At 40.5% G+C, this 14,856-nt stretch overlaps 2 protein-coding genes across 3 annotated transcripts; one reads left to right on the top strand and one right to left on the bottom strand.

Annotated features, from left to right (window-relative positions):
- The first annotated feature begins 906 nt into the window (after window positions 1–906).
- Window positions 907–5,609, top strand: ucp1 (uncoupling protein 1). Of its 2 annotated transcripts, none has more exons than XM_084931607.1 (7): window positions 907–1,512; window positions 1,692–1,828; window positions 2,050–2,248; window positions 2,720–2,917; window positions 3,006–3,107; window positions 3,439–3,619; window positions 4,076–5,609. In XM_084931607.1, exons 2-7 carry the CDS (start codon window positions 1,703–1,705, stop codon window positions 4,188–4,190), a joined length of 921 nt encoding a protein of 306 aa, XP_084787733.1. In that variant the 5' UTR covers window positions 907–1,512; window positions 1,692–1,702; the 3' UTR covers window positions 4,191–5,609. The 2 variants fall into 2 exon arrangements, with proteins under 2 accessions (XP_084787733.1, XP_084787731.1); XM_084931605.1 differs by having other exon boundaries at window positions 910–1,512; window positions 1,695–1,828.
- A 62-nt stretch (window positions 5,610–5,671) lies between these two features.
- elmod2 (ELMO/CED-12 domain containing 2) lies at window positions 5,672–13,785 on the bottom strand. Its single transcript, XM_084931608.1, has 9 exons — window positions 13,626–13,785; window positions 11,542–11,689; window positions 11,422–11,450; window positions 10,265–10,362; window positions 10,053–10,182; window positions 9,548–9,681; window positions 7,777–7,845; window positions 7,503–7,636; window positions 5,672–6,555 (listed from the first exon to the last, which is right to left on the bottom strand). The coding sequence occupies exons 2-9, from the start codon at window positions 11,684–11,686 to the stop codon at window positions 6,398–6,400; spliced, it is 897 nt and encodes a 298-aa protein (XP_084787734.1). The 5' UTR covers window positions 11,687–11,689; window positions 13,626–13,785; the 3' UTR covers window positions 5,672–6,397.
- Between the last annotated feature and the right edge of the window lie 1,071 nt (window positions 13,786–14,856).

Here is a 14,856-nt window from a genome sequence, read left to right as displayed (position 1 = left end):
TTCACTGAATTGTTGTCGGTCTGTGATAGCCCTGTGTCACACTGTCCAGGGTATACTCTGCATCTTGCCCTGAGTATCCTGGGTTAGGCTCCAGTCCCTCCTGTAATGATGAAAAGCAGATATAAGCTCTCTAAATATAGAGATATATCTGTAAGCTCTCTGAACCTCACCGTATAAACAAAAAATGGCTGAATTGAACTGGAAATACTCGGTGTAACTATAAGTATTGCAGTTTAATACAAGACTGCAATGAATCTAATTTAATGAAAGTTGTTAAGCTTTAGTTGAAACAGTTTTTCAGGGGTATTTATTCAGTCTTGTAGAGGGTAGTTTGTGGTGCGCTCAAACCAATATGCAGAAAAAATGTTTAAAAACTAAAAATAATTTAATGACAAAAAAGATCTGATGATAGTAAACTTAATGGCGATAGTTTTAACATAGGGCTGTCGAATGGGACAGCATTAGTAAACGTTATGTGGGAATAATTCTCAATGTTTTTCTTGTCTTTGCTCTTTTTCTAAGAATCTACATTTTCCATACTGTTACGTACATACACCATGTGTGATGTTATGAACAGGAGCGACTGCTGGCAAACTGCTGAGTGGCCAAACATGGTGTGATGTAAAGTTCTTATCAGCTTCACTGTGAACTTCAGTCGGCAGCTGACGTCACCACACTCCCACTTCTGCCCCCCAGCACAAAAAAGCACATCTTTAACATGAAATGTAAAAGCTGTTAGACTGAGACGGATAATAGAAATCATAAATGAGGGGTAACAGAGCAAAAACTGTATGACGCAACAATGCTGCTGATAGCACAGAGGGGTAATTTGCTGTGAGGCTCGACCATAAAGTCTGTGGAACAGATCTTGATTTAGCCGGTCAGCTCCGAACGCTGTTGATTACAAGCTTTTTGCTGTCATTGGCTGAGAGAGGAGACGAGCCTCTGGTGAACCCTGATACCGATCTGTTATCGCTGCTGCTTGTGGCACACAGTTCATCTGAACAGTTAAATAATTATTGAGACAATACTAAAGTCGGTTACAGATCCTGGATAGAAGAAAAATCCGCTGATAAACAAATTCTACCAAGTGAAATGAAAGAAAATGCACACTCCACAGACTATATTTGAAAGCATGAACATAATGTTTAGAAAGATCGTCATCAATTAATAACACCTGTGGAAATTTGGATGGAAATAATCGTGAGTTTCACACAGTCGAAAAACGGGGAAGTTATATGGTTGTTTTTCTGTGTGAGGTGACTTGAACATTGACTTTCTGACAGTCTGTGGACTTTGAGTTGACCCAGGTGTACAGGAGTACACAGTAACGCCTCTCCGAGGATGTCATAAAAACACCAGCCAGAAAACATAAATCCACAGCAAATGATGAGTCTTTCCTTCCTGCTGAGTGGGGCCCGGTGTGGATTTTAATCTGACCAATCGCATCCTGCTCGGTACCAAAAAACCCACCCGAGGATCAAAAGGAAATTTCAATTTCGGACCACAATTGTAAGTGTGTTTCATGTCTTGAGCATCAGTCCACTTTGATTATTGATTAACCTTTCATTTAAACAGACAAATGATTTGTACTAATGTTTATGTGGTTGCTTTCTAGAAGAGAATCTTACACTGATTTTTTTGTGTTTTAATTGTTATTTCTGTGCGTGGATGCGTACCTGTCGTCCCAGCAGTAGGAAACATGGTAGGACTTAAACCCTCAGACGTTCCTCCTCCTTTGGGTGTGAAGATGGCGAGTGCTGGAGCAGCAGCCTGTATAGCCGACATGGTCACATTCCCTCTGGACACAGCCAAAGTCAGACTACAGGTACTAACTGTGCTATCAATATGATCTTTAGCCGATCTTGCTTTGCTGTAGCCTACTGTGGGACACAGCGTGATGTTTGCCTTATTGACGAAGAAGTCAACTTTGTCCACTTCAGCACCCTTCAGTCAAACTTCTTCACCTTTCTGAACCGTTTGGTCTTAAGCTTTCTGCTGCTGCTCCGTAAAGCTGGTTTTAACTTTGAGGACAATGTGTGACCCCAGATTCAAGGAGAGAAGAAGGCAGTGGGGGACATCCGCTACAGAGGGGTGTTTGGGACCATCAGCACCATGATCCGAACAGAAGGGCCCAAGTCTCTGTATAATGGTCTGGTTGCTGGGCTGCAGAGACAGCTGTGCTTTGCCTCTGTCAGAATCGGCCTCTATGACAACGTTAAAAATTTCTACACCGGTGGCAAAGACAGTAAGTTGTTGCCTTTTCATTTATTTTTTGGTTAAGTTCATTAAACCTTCATAATTGTTCTCACTGGTGACAGTCGTGATTTCGAGATTTAATATCCAGCTGTCAAAAATCAAAAAGATGTTTATCAGATAGATGCAGTCGGTCTTATATTCCCTTAGATAAGGAATTCAGATGAAGGAAAGCTTCATTTTAAAAATAAAAAAGTGGGGAGAGTGAAGGAAGGCTATGTCTTGCAGACAAACATGCAATAGATAATTTACGCAGAACAGAGGCTTTTCAAATCTGATAAGTTAAACAAGATTTAGGGAAAGAGCTATCTCTCTTAAATCTTATCTCCCTCTTGAAAGCGATAAAGGATTCTCACAGTCTGGGTTGTTGAATCCGTTTCTTATCTTCCTTGTTAAAACTGATACTAAAATTAGAAGTTCTCAAGCTTGTTATTAAAATAACTGAGTCTTTCCTTCTCTCCAGACCCTAGTGTACTGGTACGTATCCTGGCTGGCTGCACCACAGGCGCTATGGCGGTGTCCTTTGCGCAGCCCACCGACGTGGTCAAGGTTCGATTCCAAGCCCAGATGAATCTGGATGGAGTGGCCCGCCGCTACAGCAGCACCATGCAGGCTTACAGACACATCTTCCAACACGAGGGCCTGCGTGGGCTCTGGAAAGGTACCTTCTTTGAGTGTTGCCCATTATTTAAAAAAGACAAACCAAAACATCCTTTATCAGTAATGATTAAAGTATCCGTTTCCCTCAGGAACATTACCCAACATCACAAGAAACGCCCTGGTAAACTGCACAGAGCTGGTTACATACGACCTGATAAAGGAGGCCATCCTTAGACACAAGCTGTTGTCAGGTGAGGTCAGCTCACGGTTGTTTGCCTGAGCTACACAAACCCACACACACATTCACAAAAATAGAGTCCCCGGGAGACTGCTGATTGGGCAAAAAATCCACACACCCTCTCACCTCTTTAACTGATACCAGCACAACAGGCTCCTACAGTACAGGACACGGTGTATTTTCTCTTTATGGTGCAGTGAGTACAATAGCAATATATTAGCATTTATCTCTAGAACTTATATTGCCCCATTCAGACGGTTGCACAATTCACTGACATGTTTTTCTATGTCGCACAGCTGAGAACAAAGACCGTATTGTAATCTTTTCCCCAACTCTGTCCTCAGACAATCTGCCGTGCCACTTTGTGTCTGCGTTTGGCGCCGGCTTCGTTACCACAGTGATCGCCTCCCCGGTAGACGTGGTAAAGACGAGATACATGAACTCACCACCGGGCCAGTATAAGAGCGCCGTTAACTGTGCCTGGACCATGTTAACTAAAGAGGGGCCAACAGCATTCTACAAAGGGTAAGCCTCTTCACCTGCGCCGCCAACGACAAACTCTCCAAGAGATCCAAATATCGATAGTATCGATACTTTTATATCCTTCACGTTCAGTATGGAGCCCACTGAATTAAATCGGGATAAAAGGAAAAATATTCTTCAGGCATACAATATGAAAAATGAGTGTTTTTGTGTTGACTGATCCTTCTACTCTATAGCGCCTTTAAAAAAAAAAAAAAAGAAGGGTGAAATGAGAGGTGTGTTAACTCATTATTGAGTAAAGTAATCCAGTGGTCATTAAAAATTGATGATTCATCTCATAAATCATGATTATGCTCTCCTCTAAATAACATGACATTATAAGTTAAAAGTATTGGTATCGGCAATACTGGCCTTGGTATCGGTATCAATCCAAAAAAATTGCAGCATTGCATGACACACAATTTTATTTTTTCACTCTTCACTTTTTCCATTTTGTAGATTCGTGCCGTCATTCCTGAGGTTGGGATCGTGGAACATCGTGATGTTCGTCTCCTTCGAACAAATCAAAAGAGCCATGATGGTCACAAAGCAGAGGATCGAAGTGGTTAATTGAGATTCCTCAAAGTTTGACTGTAATACCTGAACCACAACCGGACTGGCACCTGAATGAGGAAACCCTAGTAACAATAATTTCTTGTGTTAGCCTTATTTAACAAATCCACTGTCCTGTGGGCGGAAATCCTTTGTTGAAAAAGGATCGCCTCCTGAAAAGTATTGACTTTATGTGCATGAGGAGACACAGCCGTCTCCTTTTATATTTATAATTTGCCACAGTGAGTCCATTCCAGATGTCATGTATGGGAATATTACAGAAACATGCCAAGTTTGCACTGAGCCCTGTATGACTAAACCTGTCAGTTTTATATGTTATAGGGCTGCCACGATTAGTCGACTAGTCACGATTACGTCGACTATCAAAATCGTCGACGACTGATTTAATAGTCGACGCGTCGTTTGAAGCTTTGTAAGATCACAAAAGACGCAGGAATAAGTAGTAGATTTAAGAGTGTAATAACGGACTGAAACAGAAGATGGCAGCACTGCATATACAAGGATGCCAGCTGCCGTTAAACCCCGAAGAAGAAGAAGCAGTGTCCCAGAATTCATAGCGCAGCCCAGCTCAGTTTACAACAATGGCGGCAGCTAGTTAGTTTTAATATTACTCTTATTATTCTTTCTGGGTCACAAAATAAACGTTTAACATATTTTTAGGCGAGAATGTAGCTGTGTAAACCTCAAATATCTGCTCAGTTTATCAAGACATATTTTCAAAAGCGCTCCGACGTTTTCGGAGACGTCTGTTACCCACTAGCTCGATAGCTAGCCGGGGGCACGGCTCACCAGAGCCCGTGAGAACACCGTGACTCCCGGCAAATCGTTTTCAAACCCACCGCCGTATTTCTCAGGTTAAATATATATAAGTCACTTAGATAACTTCAAAATGTTATTGTTTGGCTTTTTTTTAGTATTTTATTTGTTCCTGAGTAAATCGGTTTGGCTGAGATTAAAGTTATAGTTTTTACACAGCTGAATAAACGTCAAGCAGACAACTGATTATCAGAAGTGTGAGATGCTCGAGAATATACTCCGGTGTCCCGTTATATTTTAGATAGCAAGGAGTTTATTAAACTTCACCGAAACAATCTGCAAATTTCATTAAAATTTAATAAACTATCATCTTGTCTTTATTTTTAGTTAGCACATACCTTAAACACTTAAAGCTGTAAGCTAATGATAGTTATATAAGAGCAGATGCTGCTGGTGCAATAAGCTGTACGCTGTACGTCCAATGGATGCATGATCTGATTAGTCGACTAATCGCAAAAATAATCGGTGACTAGTCGACTATCAAAATAATCGTTTGTGGCAGCCCTAATATGTTAGCTAGCTTAAAGCAGTGTGCCTTTACACTGAACGACTGGTACCCATAATAAAGCATAAAAGGATGTGTTTATGCAGGTCCTGAATTTACCAGACTTGTTTTACACAAACTGTTGTGGTTTGTTTTTGCCTTTTAAACACATGGACACGAAGCACATTTCAAAACAAATCTGTATTTACTAACTTGGAGTGAGTGAGATGTGAGTCGTTACATACATTCCTCAAATGTAAACCCACGGCATAAAAAGATCAGGTCATAAAAATTCAGCATCAGTCTAAAGATACACAACGTTATGAAAACAGGAGCTTAGTATAGTTTAGAGTTCCACATCACTAACAGTACATTTTACAGTACAGATCAATGACATCAGTGGGGACACGTTAAATCATGCAAGACTTTTAAGCTGACAGCACCACAAGAGGAAAAACAAAGTGGAAATCACTCCTCACATCAAGTTTTAGCCATTATCTCTTAACATAAACTTCAAATTCCTGAGCAGGACTTCTGTCCTTTCCTGTCTTTAAATATAACAATTTGGCTGCTTGCTCACTCAAAGTGCTTAAAGCCTCACAAAACGACGGATCCGTTACTTTCTCTACAGTCCTCTTTGTGATCGAAAGCCCTCTGGAATGGTTGTTTTTGAGGTACAGGGCGTTGGATTTGTGCTCAGTTTGAGAAACTTTAAATATCATTACAACAATGATATGTGCGTTATGAATGAACCACAAAACCAAACACAAGAGGATTTATTGGTCTGGATCTTGTCTGGAGGGGCCGAACAGTATTCAGTCTGCGTTTAGGGTTTTAATGCTCAGCTACATTTCCGAGGAACTTTCCTGCTTCTCCTTCTACCAATCGTAACATCGTGAAAAACGCTTTTAGTTCTTGGAGCCGACAGTCAATGTGAGACACACACCAGGGTCCTGTAGGTGTGTCCTGATTATGTTATGGAATTTTTCTCTGTATTGGTTGAACTGCATGATGCTCTCGGGTTCTTCTGCCACCCAGAACTTATCGAATTCATACGCCAGATAGCCTGTAAGGAGGAAAGACACACATTTTTGAAAAATTTACCTTCTATCAGAAAATGTTTTTGCTTGTATACACTCACCAGGCAACTTCCTTAAATACACCTGTTCAACTGCTCATTACTGCATATTTAATTGGCTGATCACATGGCAGCAACTCAATTAGGCATGTAGACATGCTCCAAGTGGCCTACTGAAGCTCAAATTGTGACTTAAGTGACTTTAAATGTGAACTGGAATGCAGTGCCAGATGGACTGGTCTGTTTCAGAAACTGCTGATCTGCTGGGATTTTTCCACACAACCATCTTTGAGTTTAAAAGGGAGGAAATATTCAGGGGTCACCAAAATTGGACAACAGAAGAAGATTGGAAAATGTCGCCTGATCTGATGAGTCTCGATTTCTGCTGCAACATTCAGAACTTGGCATAAATACCATGAAGGTTTGGATCCCACCTCAGGCTGCTGCTGGTGGTGTAATATTTCCTTGGCACATTTTCTTGGCTCCTTTGTACCAGCTGGGCATCATTTAAACACCACAACCTACCTGAGTATTATTCCTGACCATGTCCACCCCATTATGATCACAGTGTTCCCATCTACTGATGGCTGCTTCCAGCAGATAACACATTATGACACAAAGCTCAGACCATCTCAAAGTGGCTTCTTACACATGACATTGAGGTCACTGTACAAAAATCCACAGTCACAGTCACACTGGCATCGTGGAAGTATTTTCGACAAATCTGCAACAACTGTGTGACGCCATCATGTCAATATGGGCCAAAATCTGAGAAATGTTGCCAGCACTTCATTGCCATGAAGGATTGCAGCAGCTGTGAAGCCAGAGAGGGGTCCAACCCAAGATTAGCAATCTTGAGACTGCACCTAATGAAGCCATCGGTGAGTGTATAATCAGACGCACAGAACAAAAAGCAGTGTGATTCGACTACTCACAGTACAGCTGATGAAAGTGCTGGAGCTCAGGCGTGCCCTGCACTGCGTTGTAGAAATGTGGTTTCAAAGCGCCACTCTTTAGCAGGCTGTAAGCCATCTCTGTCAAGTTGATCCCAACTATTGCATAGGAATACCTTTAAAAAAAAAAAAGTATAAAGTGCACCGTAGAAATGACATACTGTGCATATGGAAAACGTAATTTCAAAAAATGAATAAAGTCTACATCATGTGACACAAGCACCAGTGGAAGGTATATGAATCGAAGGTCTCTTACCCTAGTTTAGGATGGTTTGCATGAGACAGCACCTGCCGAGCCTCCGCTGTGTAGTTTTCACTGAAAAAACTGCAAAGAGCCAAACAAATTAAGAGTTTATTTACGGTCTCTTGTTAACCAATAAACATGATGTCAAACAGAGTCTGCATGATTAAACATGTTGAGGTCACATCATTCTGACCTACAGCTTTTAAAAATAAAGTTAATGTGTGTTTGACTGGTGCTGCTTTAATAACCTGACACATCGCTTGTCATTTTGTGTCCTCTTGTCATCATCAGTCGAAAGAACAAGTCAAACGAGCGACTGACGTGTTGGGGGTTGCCTTTAAAGTCCTTCAGCCTCAAAGTCAAGCCTGTCTGACACGCTGTCACGCTCTCTTTGTCCTGTTGAATACTGGTTCTGCTGGCTCATTATTCAATACTTGGAGGAGGAGGTGTTATGACAGTGCACTGACTGTTTCTTTTTATAATCCTCATTAACGTTCTCGTCTTTTCTTTTAAACCCCTCCTACAGCTGACTGGCTGTAGAAGCCAACCTGCATGCATTTAAAGTCAGAGGTGGTAAAACAGCCACCTCTACTCCATCAGCACCACTTTTGTCTTTAGTTGCTATCTCTAGCACTGTTTAATTATTTTTCGCTGAGTTGGGAGTTACTGACAGTCCTTCTTTTCAGTCTTTGTTTCAAATATTATTTTATAGGTGAAGCCTGAATCTTGTTGGTTCAAAGCCCTCTCCTTCTTGTGTTTGTTTCTGCCGGGGCTCCCATCTACCTTACTTGGTGAGGTTTTGTGAGTAATTATTGTTGTATCCTAAAAATTATCTGTTGGGTTACACTGAGCCGTGGATTTGGAGTGGAACAGTGTACCTTATACGTACCCTTTGAGCTGTATCTACAACCACCTTTCATAATCTGTGTAAGCTGAGGTAATTAAAAGTATTTCTCATCAAAACTTGAGTGGAATATAATCTTAGGATAAGTACTGTTGTCGCTTCTTGTGTGTGGATCGGTTTAATCATTAGAGCCTACCAAATACAAACATTCAGCAAATTCAGCCAAAAAGCACCTGATGGGGGAAAAAATGTTTCCAAGAATCCTCAAATTTCATTACAAAACCTATAAGAGCTGATGTGTGTCAAAGTTCATGCATCTATAATCAGACAGATTGCACAAATATGACCTGCATAACAGGCGTTCCAGGAAAAACTGTTTACTGTCCAAAAAACAGAAACGTCACAGATTAGACTTTGCCAATAGGTACAGAGGCAAAGACCAGGACTTTAGCGCGCTGTGGACACATTGTTCAAAGAGAGTGGTTGGGGCAAAAAAAAAAGTACACATGTTTTGTGCTGACCAATAGTGTCTTCTTGGGAAAAGAGCATAAAAACTGTGAAAACCTTTCTGAGAACTTTGTGGTCTCAGAAAGTGGGCAGGTTGCAGTTCTTGATTCAACTATGACAGAGTTCTTCAACATAAAGCGAGGCCAAAACCAGAAGTGGACCTTATAAAAGGATGATGATTCTAAGTAAACAAGTAAATCCACCACATAATGTCAGACAGAGGAGAAATGGAGCGTTTTGGAACGGCCTAGAAAAAACACAGAGGACTGTGGGGTTTTTTTGCAAATATTTTTGTAAAATCGCAACATTTTTGGTGTGTACATAAATGTTACACGACAAGTTCACATCCCCCAAAAATTCAGAATTTCGTGTTGTTGTTTTTTTTGCAATGAACTCGATGTTTGAAGGCCTTTACACTGGTACTGTACTCACACGAGGTTGATCAGCCCCAGCAGGCCCATCCCTCTGAAGTCAGTCTTGGGGTCCTCCCCTTGGAATCCAATGTCTCCCCACTGTTTGGTTATCCTGGACTCCAGCTTGACTGTTGGCATCAAAAGGTCCCAAAGCTAAACACACACAAACAAACAAACAAACAAACAAACAAACAAACAAACAAACGCATGATCAAATCCGTCCACTACAATAACTTGGAAGTACAACGATTCCTAATATGACCTTGTGCCAGCATTTTAGACTCCCATCCAACAACTTACAGTGTTTCTATGCTGATGTGATGTTAGACTCTGGTATTATCTTTACTATGTCAATCGATGTTTAAAAAAAAAAAAAAAAATCCTAAATGCTACTTTTAGTAATGTGCAGAAATAATAATAACACACATTTTTCCTTAGTTTACAAATCAAGTCTTATCTTAGCAGAGAGCCTGTGCATATGGACACAGCTTCACTGCTATTGCTCTAGGAGCAGGAATCCATACCTTCAAAAGCATGGCCTCGTGTTCAGGGTTGTCTGAGCTGAAGACTTCCTTTCTCAAGTCTTCTACAGATATATACAAGCTGCTATATCCTGTTATCTGCAGCAGGCAGATGTGGAGGCTCTCTTTGAACCTGCAACGGAAGATCAATTCAATCACATTCAAAAATCACTCTTACATCAAAGAATTGCAGCTGACAGGCAAAGTAACCTTACTTGGGATCTTTTGCAGGTTTGATGTTCTTCGCTTTCATAATTTGATCCACACATTGCTCTAAGCTATCCTTAGTGGTTTCCAACGCTCCTCTTAAAACCTGGAGAGGAAGAGCGCATGCTAAAGTTATAGCACAGAGAGCTACCAGACAGAAATCTGGCGCAAATGCTTTTAGGTCATTTACAACCACAGTGAAAATGACTGTTTTTTCAAAGTCAACCTCAGAAAAAGAAAAAGATGACACAGCTAATCTATTCTTGCACCTGGACAGACTATTGATCTGAAAATGCTTACAAAGCCATATACACAGGCATGACATGTGTAATCAGTTCACCTAAACTTGGCTAGGGTAGCGAAAGATAAAGCAATGATTAAACTCAGGGGATATACTGCGCAATAAAAGATAAAGAGGTCAATAGTGAAGGAAAGGGTGATTCCTTTCCACATCTGTGGGCTCGGAAAGCTTTCAGATTACTTAAAAATCCACAATGCTCCAGTCCTGAGGAGTTTATTACACATATCTACACATTCTTAATCTCCAAATATTAAATATTTTTTCAAATGTTTGACACCCAACATCTTTTACTGGCCTGACAGTGCTAGAAGTGGTGAGATAACAGATTTTATTTATGACAGTGCTAAAACGTAAACTGGAAAAGAGTCCTAAAAAACACACACGCACGCCTATAACAGCTATTTCTGCTGTAGCTTTTAAGAATGTAAGTCTTAAAAAAAAAAAAAAAAAGAGTAATTACTGTCTTGCAAAATGTATTTAAACTGTTGTTTGCCTTTTGGCTGACAGCACTTGGATTTTCTTTGTACCGGTTTGTACATCGGCACCTAATATATTAACTTTTTTTCCATTATGGCCTATATCAAATAACTACTAACAACTAAATGTTGAAAAAAAATGCACATCTGATACAAAGATCATCAACGATATTTGATTTCAGCCACATGAAAACAAAATCAGACAAACACACCCCCAGCATTAAGGAGCTGCAACAGGAAATCAGAGGATCTGAACAGATTATCAGGATCGTTGCCAATTAATGTTTGTGCAGCCCCACTGTTTGTCTTTTAACAATATAAAACAATTAGTTCAGAACTACTGAAGGTAAGCCCGAAAAAAAAGCCAACAGTGGTAGAAGGTTCTTACCTTGTTCTTTGATGACTGAAGAGAGTACTCTGCAGGAGGACACAAGAAGCACATTAACACTGCAGAGAAAATGTGTACTTGGATGCAGACGTAGAGCAGATTTGGGATGATTTAACGCACCTGCTTTTGTAGTCCTGGCTGCCCCTGGCTTGTGTCCAGAGCATATTCTCTGCAGCTCACATGTCCCTGTTACTTGTCTGATGAGCCATTTCAACCAGTATCTCAGGAAGGATGTGTAGACATACTCCCAGATATATCCAAACATGTTCTAGGACATAAACAGGGAAAGGTTCACAGATTACTACGGTGCAAGAAATATCCTGAAGACCCGAGGACCACAAAACTATTCTGGAGTGTAAGTTAACAGAGGTGGAGGAAGTACAGCTTTCATTATATTAAAACCACCACCTTGTACAAGAACAAACCCCGTGATGAAGTTTTACTTAGATAATCACATTTCGGAATTCAAATAGCTTTTATTAGTAAGAGTGAAAGGGAAGGTTCACAATATGCAGTGAGTCCTGCGATGATGTACGGTTTGGTGGCGATAATTAAAAGATAGAAGGCAGAGCTGAAGATGTTAAGGTTTTCATTGGGAGTGACCAGAATGGACCAGATTAGCAATGAGCACATCAGTACATCTGAGTTTTAGCGGTTTGGAGACAGAGATAGACAGGCAAGACTGAGATGGTTTGGACATATGCAGAGGAGGGAAAATGATGTTAAAGATGGAGCTGACCGGGAACAAGAAAACAGGAAAGCCACAGAGTAGATTCATGAAGTAGCAAAGGAGAACATGCAGAGGGTTGGGTGTGACAAAGGCAGATGATCCACTGTGGCATCGAAAGATGCAGGCAACATGTCTGTATTCGTGTTTACCTAAAGTATAAATGAAAAAATAAACTAAGAAGCTAAATTATTAGTCCATTGGTATGGTTACAGCTCATTAAGCAGAAGCTAATCTAATTCAGTTTTTTTGTTTTGTTTTGAATGAAAGAGGGCACTTTTTACAACACAATCCAGTCTTATTCTGAAGCACTAAACGGCATCAAACTGAGAACAGCTTCTTATTTTTGTCCTCCCTTCCGCATACACGAGCAGATTATTACTTCAATTCTGATTTATTTACATAGCGATAACGTTTGGCTCAAGGTACTGTAAGATAAGACCCTACAGTATTGAAGCAATCAAGCGACTATGAGCAAGCACTTTTGTGACAGTCAGAGGGAGACAGGACAAAAGGTACACTATGGGAGAGAGAACACACACATTTAAGGACAAGCACTATATAAACATTTGGGGAGTGAAAAGAGGTGAGTGAAGAAGAAGTGCTGAGTGCATCACATGAGGTCCTACAGCAGTCTGGGCCTGTTGCAGCATCACTAAGGAATACGTCAGTGATAGCTGATCCAGCCCTAATTATAACCTTTATGAAAAAGAACATTTTTAAGTCTAATCTTTATTATTATTAATATGTTTGTTGTTGTTGTTGTTGTTTTTATGGACATGGAGTATATTGTGTTCTAGTGCAAAAACATCAATTGATATATTTTAGTGCTAAAATACACAATTTAACCAACACTTTTATGACACAGTGAATAAATGCACGTGAATATTACAGGCAAATACACCTCTAACTTATATTGAACTTTGGATTTGATGGATTTTGGTTCCTGAGTTGGACTCATGTTGCAGATGCACTTCACTGCCGTCTGTCACAGTGACAGTGGCAGTGACCACGTTTTTGGAGCCACTGAGGAAGTACTCTGCTACAAGCAGAGTAATCTAATGCTCAGTGCAAGACATGATTAGTTAATAGTGGGTCATCGCTAAATGCGAATTAACATCCAACAATAAAAGCGCCGAGTAGGTATGAGAGAAGAGCCCACGTTCCTACAGCCAAAACAATGGCTAGCACTGATGCTAATGCTAAGTTCGGACATACGTGGTCATTCAGTTTATTTACAGGCACTCTGGGAGTTTAACGGGGCTTTTGAAAGCGGTGCATGTTGATGCTAGCGAAGTGGTAGTGAGCCACTTTTGATATTAATTACGTAAAGGAGCATACCGGCTTCTAAATTCCCCCAAATGACCCGGTTCAGACAACAGGTTGTCATTGTCATTCGTCTGACTGGTAGCTAGCAACACCACGCTAACCTACTTTAAGTTTCGTACGAGTAGCTGATGCGTTGGGCAGTATTTACCGTGAGGGAGTGGTGATGCTCGTCTTACTCTCCAGTCGTAGGGAAAGCGATGCCAGACCCAGGATACAGTCTAACTTAGCCGCAGGCGGGTGGTAAGGTTAGCGGCGGTTCGCCTGACAACAGGCTGGCTGTGATGCGTTCACTGTCTATACAACTATACCGTCTATGCCACGCACACAGCTACACAAGTCTCCCAGGTGACACAAGACAGGCTCTTCTTTCTAACCAAGACTTAAAAGTTGTTTCTAAATGTTCAACTAAGAAGTTAAAACAATTAACAGTCCATGACACACCTCAAAACTTGGGTTGAATTTATCACTAGCCATTAATATCATGATGTCTTTGAATACAGCATGATAGTTTCTAGTGCTGCTGCAGCGCCATCTACTGCCCGCAGTGGTCATGACTGCGCAGACAACTTCACAGCAATTGTCTAAAATTTGAACCAGACACGAAATTTCAGTTAAGTGCAATAAAAACTTACTGGACTTAATAATAAAATGAGATCAAATATATAGAAAAGATATTTAGTTTGAAAATTTCTCAATTTGATGAAATTTCATTCTAATAAAAATATGAAAGTAAAGATAATCTAAAAAAAAAAACCCCACAAAAACCTTCACTTGAAACTAAAGGAAACTAAACTGAAAACATAACTTTGAAATAAAAACAAATTTTAAAAAAATCTAACTGAAATAACTCAGACAAGAAAATCCCAACTATAGTAGCTGGAAGCTTTTATCTGCAAATCAGATAATCAGATATTGCATTTTCCAATATTAGCCACAAGATGATGCCAAATTCACAAAATGTGTGCTGCACTGTGTAGTAGTCTATCATAGGGCTGTTTATAGAAAATAGTCATATTATGGTGCTGATAATGGTCAACAAGCCTCCATTATTCCATTGTCCGTTCAATTTTTTTTAAATGGTGAAAACACACGACACATAAAGACCCTCCACTGTGTCACTTTATCGAAAGGGGCTGCACACTTTATCGACAATGTATGCAGCCTATTCTGAGATGCTTACCAACGGTGCTCTCAGCTGTAATTAAGTCACAGTCTGCTTTCTCACCTAATCAGTCCCTCGGGGCTTTTAAAGGCAGGACGTCTATCACATACAATTACTGCAGTCCAAGCCCTGCCTCAGACCCAGGCTGTATTTAAATAAGGAATCCCCCCCACCAACACTACCAAAGACTGTATTGACAGTGTGATAGATCAGGGTG

The sequence above is a fragment of the Perissodus microlepis genome, chromosome 6, assembly GCF_051167445.1.
Source record: "Perissodus microlepis isolate ML-2025 ecotype Zambia chromosome 6, ASM5116744v1, whole genome shotgun sequence".
Lineage (NCBI taxonomy): Eukaryota > Metazoa > Chordata > Actinopteri > Cichliformes > Cichlidae > Perissodus > Perissodus microlepis.
The sequence above is the reverse complement of the archived record's forward strand: the minus strand, read 5'-3'. Positions and strand labels throughout refer to the sequence as shown.

Coding starts and splice junctions, on each gene's coding strand:
- ucp1 (XM_084931607.1), top strand. CDS start 1,703: ATGGTAGGACTTAAACCCTCAGACGTTCCTCCTCCTTTGGGTGTGAAG. Junction 1,829..2,049: donor CAGCCAAAGTCAGACTACAG/GTACTAACTGTG, acceptor GTGTGACCCCAG/ATTCAAGGAGAGAAGAAGGC. Junction 3,108..3,438: donor TAGACACAAGCTGTTGTCAG/GTGAGGTCAGCT, acceptor CTCTGTCCTCAG/ACAATCTGCCGTGCCACTTT.
- elmod2 (XM_084931608.1), bottom strand. CDS start 11,686: ATGTTTGGATATATCTGGGAGTATGTCTACACATCCTTCCTGAGATAC. Junction 9,682..10,052: donor ACGAGGCCATGCTTTTGAAG/GTATGGATTCCT, acceptor GTGTGTGTTTAG/CTTTGGGACCTTTTGATGCC. Junction 7,637..7,776: donor GCAAACCATCCTAAACTAGG/GTAAGAGACCTT, acceptor TTTTTTTTAAAG/GTATTCCTATGCAATAGTTG.